The sequence below is a fragment of the Coregonus lavaretus genome (assembly GCF_964263955.1).
Source record: "Coregonus lavaretus genome assembly, chromosome: 3".
Classification (NCBI taxonomy): Eukaryota; Metazoa; Chordata; class Actinopteri; order Salmoniformes; family Salmonidae; genus Coregonus; species Coregonus lavaretus.
In genome coordinates, this window is record NC_139990.1 from 43,576,554 (window position 1) to 43,589,557 (window position 13,004).

At 44.9% G+C, this 13,004-nt stretch overlaps 1 protein-coding gene across 1 annotated transcript in view; it reads left to right on the forward strand.

Moving 5' to 3' along the window:
* setd2 (SET domain containing 2, histone lysine methyltransferase) overlaps positions 1-13,004 on the forward strand; it is a 40,614-nt gene that overhangs the window by 12,013 nt on the left and 15,597 nt on the right. The window contains exons 6-13 of the mRNA XM_084152563.1: positions 459-587; positions 920-1,043; positions 4,198-4,275; positions 5,093-5,190; positions 5,925-6,075; positions 7,935-8,069; positions 9,200-9,328; positions 9,737-11,296. Coding sequence (XP_084008689.1) covers positions 459-587; positions 920-1,043; positions 4,198-4,275; positions 5,093-5,190; positions 5,925-6,075; positions 7,935-8,069; positions 9,200-9,328; positions 9,737-11,296 — 2,404 coding nt within the window. The remainder of the gene's footprint in view (positions 1-458; positions 588-919; positions 1,044-4,197; positions 4,276-5,092; positions 5,191-5,924; positions 6,076-7,934; positions 8,070-9,199; positions 9,329-9,736; positions 11,297-13,004) is intronic.

A 13,004-nucleotide genomic window follows, 5' to 3' on the forward strand; every position in this document is an offset into this window, starting at 1 on the left:
AGAAAGACTCACAGCTGTAATTGCCGCCAAAAACGATTCTAACGTATTGTCTCATGGGTGTGAATACTTAGGTAAATTAGACATTTCTGTATTTAATTTTCCAAAATGTGCAAGATTTTCTAAAAACATGTTTTCACTTTGTCATTATGGAGTATTGTTTGTAGATTGGTGAGAAAAAAAATAATCTATTTAATCCATTTTGAATTCAGGCTGTAACAACAAAATGTGGAATAAGTCAAGGGGTATGAATACTTTCTGAAGGCACTGTAGTATAGTTTTATCATTGGTCCTTTACCAGTTCATCTTGAAACATAGGAAGGTTATGAGGAAGGTTCGCAATGACTGTGATATGTGGTTGCCTATTTAACTTAGTTGAATGAACTGACTGTAAGTTGCTCTGGAGAAGAGCGTCTGCTAAATGGCCATAATAAAAAAATGTAATGTCCCTGTCTTTGCAGCTCATCGCGGTGCCTGAATACAGGATACTGCTCCAACCGACGCTTCCAGATGAAACAGCATGCAGACTTTGAGGTCATCCTGACTGAAGAAAAGGGCTGGGGACTGAGGGCGGCCAGGGACCTGATGCCGTAAGGCTCTTAGATCTTAGCCCTTGATTCATGATAGAACATGTTATAACTAGCACCCAGGGCTCGTTCTCAATAGATCTTTCCTCGATTTCTCGCATCCTTTCTCCTTGACTCCTCAAAACACATTGGAGAGGAAGTTCTGAGAGAAACCCCTTGGACCTTCTCCAATACGGTTGAGGAGGCGTGGCGATAGGATGTGAGTAATTGTGAAAAGACAAAATGAGATTGAGCCCTGGTCATTGCCCTAAAAGCTGCACTCTGATTTCATAAAAGTTAAGAGTGGCGCCACAAAGGAGTCTTGCTATTTTTTTCAGTGTTTGATACAATTTCAGAAACACGTTTGTGCTGGAGTACTGCGGAGAGGTGTTGGACCACAAGGAGTTCAAGATGCGGGTGAAAAAGTACGCTAGCATGAAGAACATCCACTACTATTTCATGGCCTTGAAGAATAATGAGGTGAGACCACTGGAACATTGACGCCCCTCCCATACATATAGTGCACTGAACTCCTGAAATGGGGACTAGGACTAGCTCAGTTGGTTGGAGCTAGGCCTTTGTCAAAGGTAAAAGCCTGTTGCCCATTCGGTGGGCAAAACTGGTTGAAATTAAATGATCTTTTCAACCAGTTTTGCCTTTTGAAAATACATATTTGCAACCAGTTTTTCCTTTGAAAATGCATAATTTCTACCAGTGGGCATGTTGGTTTTAGAATGTACTTTTCATCAACAAAGGCAGTCAAAGTCTAAACAAGACAGCTACAGTGCCTTGCAAAAATATTAATCCCCCTTGGTGTTCTTCCTAATTTGTTGCATTACAACCTGTAATTTAAATTGATTTTTATTTGGATTTCATGTAATGGACATACACAAAATAGTCCAAATTGGTGAAGTGAAATGAAAAAAATTACTTGTTTCAAAAAATTTGACTAAATAAATAACGGAAAAGTGGTGCGTGCATACAGTGGGGAGAACAAGTATTTGATACACTGCCGATTTTGCAGGTTTTCCTACTTACAAAGCACGTAGAGGTCTGTAATTTTTATCATAGGTACACTTCAACTGTGAGAGACGGAATCTAAAACAAAAATCCAGAAAATCACATTGTATGATTTTTAAGTAATTAATTTGCATTTTATTGTATGACATAAGTATTTGATCACCTACCAACCAGTAAGAATTCCGGCTCTCACAGACCTGTTAGTTTTTCTTTAAGAAGCCCTCCTGTTCTCCACTAATTACCTGTATTAACTGCACCTGTTTGAACTCGTTACCTGTATAAAAGACACCTGTCCACACACTCAATCAAACAGACTCCAACCTCTCCACAATGGCCAAGACCAGAGAGCTGTGTAAGGACATCAGGGATAAAATTGTAGACCTGCACAAGGCTGGAATGGGCTACAGGACAATAGGCAAGCAGCTTGGTGAGAAGGCAACAACTGTTGTTCAAGATGACGGTCAATCACCCTCGGCCTGGGGCTCCATGCAAGATCTCACCTCGTGGGGCATCAATGATCATGAGGAAGGTGAGGGATCAGCCCAGAACTACACGGCAGGACCTGGTCAATGACCTGAAGAGAGCTGGGACCACAGTCTCAAAGAAAACCATTAGTAACACACTATGCCGTCATGGATTAAAATCCTGCAGCGCACGCAAGGTCCCCCTGCTCAAGCCAGCGCATGTCCAGGCCCGTCTGAAGTTTGCTAATGACCATCTGGATGACCCAGAGGAGGAATGGGAGAAGGTCATGTGGTCTGATGAGACAAAAATATAGCTTTTTGGTCTAAACTCCACTCGCCGTGTTTGGAGGAAGAAGAAGGATGAGTACAACCCCAAGAACACCATCCCAACCGTGAAGCATGGAGGTGGAAACATCATTCTTTGGGGATGCTTTTCTGCAAAGGGGACAGGACGACTTCACCGTATTGAGGGGAGGATGGATGGGGCCATGTATCGCGAGATCTTGGCCAACAACCTCCTTCCCTCAGTAAGAGCATTGAAGATGGGTCGTGGCTGGGTCTTCCAGCATGACAACGACCCAAAACACACAGCCAGGGCAACTAAGGAGTGGCTCCGTAAGAAGCATCTCAAGGTCCTGGAGGGGCCTAGCCAGTCTCCAGACCTGAACCCAATAGAAAATCTTTGGAGGGAGCTGAAAGTCCGCATTGCCCAGCGACAGCCCCGAAACCTGAAGGTCTGTATGGAGGAGTGGGCCAAAATCCCTGCTGCAGTGTGTGCAAGCCTGGTCAAGACCTACAGGAAACGTATGATCTCTGTAATTGCAAACAAAGGTTTCTGTACCAAATATTAAGTTATGCTTTTCTGATGTATCAAATAATTATGTCATGCAATAAAATGCAAATTAATTACTTAAAAATCATACAATGTGATTTTCTGGATTTTTGTTTTAGATTCCGTCTCACAGTTGAAGTGTACCTATGATAAAAAAACCTGCAAAATTGGCAGTGTATCAAATACTTGTTCTCCCCACTGTATGTATTCACCCCCTTTGCTATGAAGCCCCTAAATAAGATCTGGTGCAACCAATTACCTTCAGAAGTCACCAAAATTAGTTAAATAAAGTCCACCTGTGTGCAATCTAAGTGTCACATGATCTCAGTATATATACACCTGTTCTGAAAGGCCCCAGAGTCTGCAACACCAGTAAGCAAGGGGCAGCACCACAAAGACCAAGGAGCTCTCCAAACAGGTCAGGGACAAAGTTGTGGAGAAGTACAGATCAGGGTTGGGTTATAAAAAAATATCAGAAACTTTGAACATCCCACGGAGCACCATTTAAATCCATTATTTAAAAAATGGAAAGAATATGGCACCACAACAAACCTGCCAAGAGAGGGCCGCCCACCAAAACTCACAGACCAGGCAAGGAGGGCATTCATCAGTGAGGCAACAGAGACCAAAGATAACCCTGAAGGAGCTGCAAAGCTCCACAGCGGAGATTGGAGTATCTGTCCATAGGACCACTTTAAGCCATACACTCCACAGAGCTGGGCTTTACGGAAGAGTGGCCAGAAAAAAGCAATTTCTTAAAGAAAAAAATAAGCAAACACGTTTGGTGCTCGCCAAAAGGCATGTGGGAGACTCCCCAAACATATGGGAGAAAGTACTGTGGTCAGATGAGACTCAAATTGAGCTTTTTGGCCATCAAGGAAAAATAGTTATGCACGCTCAAGTGTGCTGGGTTTTTTTGGTCTTATTTCTTGTTCGTTTCACAAGGAGGAAAAAAGTGCATCTTCAATGTGGTAGGCATGTTGTGTAAATCAAATGATACAAACCCCCCCAAAACTCATTTTAATTCCAGTTTGTAAGGCAACAAAATTGGAAAAATGCCAAGGGGGGTGAATACTTTCGCAAGCCACTGTATAGGCTGCGTCCGACATGGCACCCTATTCCCTATAAAGTGCACTACCAGACCAGAGCCCACAAGTTTAGTGTGCATCCCAAATGACACCCTGATTGGGTCTGGTCAAAAGTAGTGCCGTATGTAGGCTATAGGGTGCCATTTGGGATACACTCAGTGTTCTATCGTTTACAACTGACAGATAATGTGGAAGGTTACCTGAAACTCCTTTCTTCTGTGTCTCCTCAGATCATAGACGCCACACTGAAGGGGAACTGCTCACGCTTCATGAACCACAGCTGTGAGCCCAACTGTGAGACCCAGAAGGTATATAGCCTGGCGGCCAGAGAGAGGTCCTTTGCGGTATCTGTCCAGGGTTTCCAGATTTCTATGAAATAGGATCTATAATTAATTACAATATGAGTTAAATCTTTTTCCTTCCAAAAAATGGTAATTACCTATGTTATAAAGCATATTATGACAAGTAAACTGCTGATTTTCCAGCTTTGCCAATTAGCCGTCTCGGCCAAAAACATGACCTCATCCTCTATGAGGAAATGGCAAGCATTTTTGAAATGGTCTGTTTGAGATATAAGTTTAAGGTGGGGTTTTTGAAGTTTGTTTTCCTTTTTTTTTTTTTTTTTTCTCTCTCTCATTTATGATTCGGCCACATTATTTGCGTACGAGTTAACGGAGTATGAGCATTTTAAAAGTGAGATTTTCACTGGACGGTTCATTTGTCTTGGTTCAGAACAATATTTGCCTCTACTTTGTTCTACTTTTAGCCTGGTTCCAGATCTGTTTGTGTTCTTGCCAGCTCCATTGATGTCGTTGTCAAGCCAAATATGGCAATGAGTGACAGGAAGTCTGCATTATAGTACAAACACACTGGCACTCAGGCTACTCTACCAGTGAACTGCATCTCAATCTGTGGTTTCATTTTACATTTTAGTTATTTATCAGACGCTCTTATCCAGAGCGATTTACAATTGGTGCGTTCATCTTAAGATAGCTAGGTGAGACAACACATCACAGTCGTATCAAGTACACTTTCCCTCAACAAAGTATTTATCGGCAAAGTCAAAAACCATGTTTGTTTTATCCTGACCTCACTAATGTTTCTTTATTTGTCTCTGTATTTCAGTGGACTGTGAACGGCCAGCTGAGAGTTGGGTTCTTCACCTCCAGGACCGTCACGGCTGGTACAGAGCTTACCTTCGATTACCAGTTCCAGAGATATGGGTTAGTGTCTCTCTACCTGCGTCCCAAATGACGCCCCATTCCCTTTTTAGTGCACTATTTTTGACCAGGGCCCATAGGATGCCATTTAGGACGTAGCTTTTCTTTTGGATTTTAAATGTCTGTTGTAACAAAGTTTGACACTGTTCTAATACATCACCCTACTGTTGTAGTCATTGTTTTAATACATCACCCTGCTGTGTGTAGTCATTGTTTTAATACATCACCCTGCTGTGTGTAGTCATTGTTTTAATACACCACCCTGCTGTTGTAGTCATTGTTTTAATACATCACCCTGCTGTTGTAGTCATTGTTTTAATACATCACTTTGCTGTTGTAGTCATTGTTTTAATACATCACTTTGCTGTTGTAGTCATTGTTTTAATACATCACTTTGCTGTTGTAGTCATTGTTTTAATACATCACCCTGCTGTTGTAGTCATTGTTTTAATACATCACCCTGCTGTTGTAGTCATTGTTTTAATACATCACCCTGCTGTTGTAGTCATTGTTTTAATACATCACCCTGCTGTTGTAGTCATTGTTTTAATACATCACCCTGCTGTTGTAGTCATTGTTTTAATACATCACTTTGCTGTTGTAGTCATTGTTTTAATACATCACTTTGCTGTTGTAGTCATTGAAAGCATATAAAAATACAACAAGCCCCTGTTGCTCTCTTGACTGACATATAGCTATGATGTAGTGCTTTACTCCTTCTCCTCTGTACACACCAGGAAAGAGGCCCAGAAGTGCTTCTGTGGGGCTCCCAGCTGCCGAGGCTTCCTAGGCGGGGAGAACCGGGTCAGTGTAAGAGCAGCAGCAGGGAAGATGAAGAAAGAGCGCCCTCGCAAGAAGGACACCTCCGTGAGCAATGCACTTACTACGGTAAGTGTGTGGGTCAGGTTTGGCATTGGCACTCCCAAGAGTCCCAGGTTTTCCATAAATCCTGTTCTGGAAGATTCCTGGAATAAGTATGAAATCTTCCAACAAAGAAATTATCAACATTTTGGCAAACCTAGGACTGGCTGTCTCTGAACAGCCATCACTTGAAAAGGTGCTAGGGAAGTGAGTTGTTGTGGAGTTCATGTCACTATCAACCAAACTGAATATTTAAAGGTCCAATGCAGACGTTTTTATCTCAATATCAAATAATTTCTGAGGTAACAATTAAGTACCTTACTGTGATTTTTTTCAATTAAAATTGTCAAAAATAGCTTCTTAGCGAAGAGCAATTTTTCAAGCAAGAATTTAGCTTGGACTGTTTTGTTTGGGAGTGGTCTGAGGGGAGAGGAGAAAACTACCTGTTGTTGGCAGAAAGGTTTGGAACTCTTTCTTATTTGTCAATTAACTAATTTACCACCTGGTGATGTCGTCAAAACTCCATCCCACCAAAACGGCTATAATTTCTGGCGGTCTTTTCAAACAGCTCTTACACTAAAATGGCATTATTATAATTTTCACAATTTCAAAGTATTATTCCAACCTCATAGTGTGGAAATGTATATATTTTTTAAACGTTTTTGACTGCGCTGGGCCTTTAACTCATTTGAAATACAACTGCAGAAGCTACCATCTGGTCTCTCCCCTGCATTGTCCGCTGCGATGTAGGTTTATGTGTTACCCTGGTAGTTAGGATTCCACACATTTAGAATTTTAGCTTTTGGCCCATAATAGTCCAAATGTAACTGGTAGATTAATTCAGCATAGTCCGATGACGTGCCATTGAGTTCATCATTAAACTCAGGCATTTGAATGCACATGTTCTGCAAAATAGATTAACTACAATGGCATGTAGCTATTTCATAACTCCAATCGAATTATCTGCTGAAACCCGCAGAAGTGATGGGACGTGTTCCAAATGGCACCCTATTCCCTATTTAGTGCACTACTTTTGATCAGGGCTCGGGTCATAAGTAGTGCACTATATAGGGGATAGGGTGCCATTTGAGACGCAGCCATGGTCTAGCGAGCCATGGTCTAGCGAGGCAGATATGGGTCAGGTTTGTACTAGCTTTAGGCTAATTGCTCTGAGAGCTCCAGTGGCTTCTCCTTTCCATAAATAACACTGCTACTGAACACAAAAGGACCGACTATTTTAGTTCTGTGAAACCTTGGCAATGGAGGCTCAAGTGCTCATCGTAATCCGCTACGCTGTTCTATTTTCAAGAATTTGGTGCGATTCACGCCTTAGAACACTTGATAAAGTGGCTTGCGCTCTGCTCACGCTACCAGTGTAGCAGCTAAAAACCTACTGTAGCTGTCCTGTTACTGCTGATTATTAATGTTGGTCTGCCAGTGTAGCTGTCCTGTTACTGCTGAGTGTTAATGCTGGTCTGCCCGTGTAGCTGTCCTGTTACTGCTGAGTGTTGATGTTGGTCTGCCAGTGTAGCTGTCCTGTTACTGCTGAGTGTTAATGCTGGTCTGCCAGTGTAGCTGTCCTGTTACTGCTGAGTGTTAATGCTGGTCTGCCAGTGTAGCTGTCCTGTTACTGCTGAGTGTTGATGCTGGTCTGCCAGTGTAGCTGTCCTGTTACTGCTGAGTGTTGATGCTGGTCTGCCAGTGTAGCTGTCCTGTTACTGCTGAGTGTTAATGCTGGTCTGCCAGTGTAGCTGTCCTGTTACTGCTGAGTGTTGATGCTGGTCTGCCAGTGTAGCTGTCCTGTTACTGCTGAGTGTTGATGCTGGTCTGCCAGTGTAGCTGTCCTGTTACTGCTGAGTGTTGATGCTGGTCTGCTGTGTCTCCAGGTGGATGAGGAGCTAGAGGCTCTGCTGGAGAACGGGGAGGGTCTGTACGATGAGAAGGAGGTGGTGTCTCTCTGCAGGCTGATGGTCAGAGTGGAGACCATGGAGCAGAAACTCATCTGCCTCAAACTTATCCAAGTAAGCACACCTGACCCACCACAAATGAACACATATTTCCTTTTATAGTGCACTATAGTTATAGGCCCTGGTCATTTGGGACGCACACATTTCAGTTAAAGGTATTCAGTTTGTTTATTTTTGTATCCTTCAGAATCAGTCAAGACCCAATAAGTTGTTATATTGTGTATGTATTGTGTGTGTGGGGGGGTGTATTGTATTGGGGAGTGATGTCTGTTGTGTACTGTATGTTATTATGTGGAGGGTGTTGTGTTAGGATTATTATCAAAACATTTAATTCTGACTTGCCTGCCTTAATTGCACCTGAGGGGATAAATACATTAGAATTTAATTACATTTTGGGCAACCACGCTGAAGCCCAAATCAAACACAAATGATTTTTATGCGCGTGAACACGCTGGAATTAGAATGCACGGTAGTGAATGAGAGAAAACAGATGGGCCGCGAGCGTCAAATTAGAAAGCAAATCTATTTTTCTCGCAGCTGCGCAAAGCAATGCTGGTAAAATTAACTGATAAATTGCCAGAAAATAGACTGCATTGTTAACGCTGGAATTGACGTGTATATTTAGTGTTAAGTTTAGATGCCAGTGCCAATAATACTGGACATATTTGAAAACAATAGCGTTATGCCAACCTCTGTTGATTTAGATCACAGGCATTAGCTTAGGCAGGCTACGGCTGGGGAACTCGAGGAACTCTATGTAGAAAGAACGAGACTAGCTAAATTCTTTATGAACTTCTCGGGTGTATTAGCTACAACTGTCCTCACATTCTAACGTATAACAACTGTTTAGAGGCAGGCAGGTACGGTGGCTCCTGTAGGACATATAAGGTGAGTCAAAAGAACACACAACAATAATTCACAAGGGCTACATAGCGAACATAACAAATACAACTGTTTATTATGGATTCTCATGACATTAAGTTGGCATACGCTTTACAGTGTATGTGAATAGACGCTCTTAACTCTCGCACGCAAAGTTTGACGCCGTTGATGTCGCTCTGTGTGATTTGGGCTTGAGACCCCACTGAGACCCACAGATACATTGGCACTGAAGGGTTTGAAGTGAGTCTCAGGAGGAAGGTTTTTCTCTGTCATAATGTTGACTTGGTTGTTTGTATGAACAGGATACCCAGAGCCCGTCCTGCCTGAAGCAGTTCCTGGACCATCACGGTCTGTCTCTACTGTGGATCTTCATGGTGGAGCTCTCTGAAGCCAAGGGCAACAGTGTCAACAACATCAAACTGCAGTTTCAGGTGACAATTAAATCCATTTGGGGTTGAACTTTTAAAACATTCCAGGTGAAGCTGGTTGAGAGAATGCCAAGAGTGTGCAAAGCTGTCATCAAGGCAAAGGGTGGCTATTTGAAGAATCTCAAATATAACATATATTTTGATTTGTTTAACACTTTTTTTTGGTTACTACATGATTCCATATGTGTTATTTAATAGTTTTGATGTCTTCACTATTATTCTACAATGTAGAAAATAGTTAAAATAAAGGAAAACCCTGGAATGAGTAGGTGTCCAAACTTTTGACTGGTACTGTATGTGAGGATACACTTTGGACTAAACCAATTCAGATGATTTTAATTCAAAGGTCCTAGGAATATCCAAACAAGAAATGTATGTTAACCAACTACTGACCATTCCCTGTGTCTCCAGATCATGAAGACCCTGTCAGTATTGCCTATCTCCACTAAGAACATGTTGGAGGAGAGTCATGTCCTGAGCCTCATCCAGCGCTGGGCCCAGACACACACACACTCCCTCCCCCAGCCCCCCGGGGCTGACCAGGACGGCTACTCCAGTGAGAACACGTCCCGCGCCCAGACCCCTCTCAACACTCCCGACGGCTCCTCTGCCTCAGTCGCCAAACTGGGCCCTGAGCTGGACAGTGACACCCCCAAACTGGGCCCTGAGCTGGACAGTGACACCCCCAAACGGGCCGTGTACCGTCGCCTCAAGATCAGCGAGAACAGCCTGGACAGCGCCATGTCGGACGCCAGCAAGGCCTCGGACGGTAAGGAGGAGGAAGAGGAGGATGAAGAGGAGATGGAGGATGAGGAGGCCTCACGATCTGAGCCTCCAGTGGAGAGCAGCAAACGGGCACAGACTGAGCCGGTGGTTGAGGCCCAGGCCCAGACTGAGCCGGTGGTTGAGGCCCAGGCCCAGACTGAGCCGGTGGTTGAGGCCCAGGCCCAGACTGAGCCGGTGGTTGAGGCCCAGGCCCAGACTGAGCCGGTGGTTGAGGCCCAGGCCCAGACTGAGCCGGTGGTTGAGGCCCAGGCCCAGGCCGAGCCGGTGGTTGAGGCCCAGGCCCAGGCCGAGCCGGTGGTTGAGGCCCAGGCCCAGGCCGAGCCGGTGGTTGAGGCCCAGGCCGAGCCGGTGGTTGAGGCCCAGGCCCAGGCCGAGCCGGTGGTTGAGGCCCAGGCCGAGCCGGTGGTTGAGGCCCAGGCCCAGGCCGAGCCGGTGGTTGAGGCCCAGGCCCAGGCCGAGCCGGTGGTTGAGGCCCAGGCCCAGGCCGAGCCGGTGGTTGAGGCCCAGGCCCAGGCCGTGGTTGAGGCCCAGACTCCCACAACGGAGGAGCCAACAGAAGAGCCAGTCACAGAGCTGAAGGAGACACCAGAGGTGGTAGTGGAGGCCATGGAGGTCACAGAACCCAAAGCTGAGAGCCAAGACGCTAAAGATCAGGAGGAGGGGGTGAAAGACGAGTGGAGTGAGGGACAGAAGAACGGAGAGGAGGAGCATGCAAGTCAGTCAATGGAGGAGAGTGAGGTTGTGGCGGGAGAGCAGGCCAACATGGAGGTCCAGGTCCAGGAATCATCACAGATTGAGCCAGTTCAGACGGAAGTTACTGAGACCCCTTCAGAGGAGCATCCTGCTGGGGAGAAGGAGGAGACCACCACAGCAGAGACCGGGACTGAAGATGCTGAGAAGGCTCCAGGCAGCCAGGAACAGCCAGGCCAGGTGGCCCCCGAGGTTCCCCCGGAGGTGGCCCCTGGCACTGAGGACGCTGCCCAGGTAGTGACCCCAGCCTCGGAGGCCCCTCCACCTCCCTCTCCGGTGGTCCCCGTGGAGCCTACGGCGGTGGGGACGCCCTCGCAGGATGAGGAGGAGGGTGTGTCTGATGTGGAGAGTGAGAGGAGCCAGGAGCCCCAGCTCAGAGCTGTGGATATAGGAGACATGGCTGCTAGGTTACTGGACAGCTGGAGGGACCTGAAGGCAAGGACACATGGAAACACTGATTAACACACACACACAGATGTGTGTGTGTGTGTATACAGTGGGGGAAAAAAGAATTTAGTCAGCCACCAATTGTGCAAGTTCTCCCACTTAAAAAGATGAGAGAGGCCTGTAATTTTCATCATAGGTACACGTCAACTATGACAGACAAAATGAGAAAAGAAATTCCAGAAAATCACATTGTAGGATTTTTTATGAATTTATTTGCAAATTATGGTGGAAAATAAGTATTTGGTCAATAACAAAAGTTTCTCAATACTTTGTTATATACCCTTTGTTGGCAATGACACAGGTCAAACGTTTTCTGTAACTCTTCACAAGGTTTTCACACACTGTTGCTGGTATTTTGGCCCATTCTTTCATGCAGATCTCCTCTAGAGCAGTGATGTTTTGGGGCTGTCGCTGGGCAACACGGACTTTCAACTCCCTTCAAAGATTTTCTATGGGGTTGAGATCTGGAGACTGGCTAGGCCACTCCAGGACCTTGAAATGCTTCTTACGAAGCCACTCCTTCGTTGCCCAGGCGGTGTATTTGGGATCATTGTCATGCTGAAAGACCCAGCCACGTTTCATCTTCAATGCCCTTGCTGATGGAAGGAGGTTTTCACTCAAAATCTCACAAAACATGGCCCCATTCATTCTTTCCTTTACACGGATCAGTCGTCCTGGTCCCTTTGCAGAAAAACAGCCCCAAAGCATGATGTTTCCACCCCCATGCTTCACAGTAGGTATGGTGTTCTTTGGATGGAACTCAGCATTCTTTGTCCTCCAAACACGACGAGTTGAGTTTTTTTAACCAAAAAGTTATATTTTGGTTTCATCTGACCATATGACATTCTCCCAATCCTCTTCTGGATCATCCAAATGCACTCTAGCAAACTTCAGACGGGCCTGGACATGTACTGGCTTAAGCAGGGGGACACGTCTGCCACTGCAGGATTTGAGTCCCTGGCGGCGTAGTGTGTTACTGATGGTAGGCTTTGTTACTTTGGTCCCAGCTCTCTGCCGGTCATTCACTAGGTCCCCCTGTGTGGTTCTGGGATTTTTGCTCACCGTTCTTGTGATCATTTTGACCCCACGGGGTGAGATCTTGCGTGGAGCCCCAGATCGAGGGAGATTATCAGTGGTCTTGTATGTCTTCCATTTCCTAATAATTGCTCCCACAGTTGATTTCTTCAAACCAAGCTGCTTACCTATTGCAGATTCAGTCTTCCCAGCCTGGTGCAGGTCTACAATTCTGTTTCTGGTGTCCTTTGACAGCTCTTTGGTCTTGGCCATAGTGGAGTTTGGAGTGTGACTGTTTGAGGTTGTGGACAGGTGTCTTTTATACTGATAACAAGTTCAAACAGGTGCCATTAATACAGGTAACGAGTGGAGGACAGAGGAGCCTCTGAAAGAAGAAGTTACAGGTCTGTGAGAGCCAGAAATCTTGCTTGTTTGTAGGTGACCAAATACTTATTTTCCACCATAATTTGCAAATAAATTCATTAAAAATCCTACAATGTGATTTTCTGGATTTTTTTTTCTCATTTTGTCTGTCATAGTTGACGTGTACCTATGATGAAAATTACAGGCCTCTCTCATCTTTTTAAGTGGGAGAACTTGCACAATTGGTGGCTGACTAAATACTTTTTTTCCCCACTGTATATATATATATACATACATACACACACACACACACTGAGAT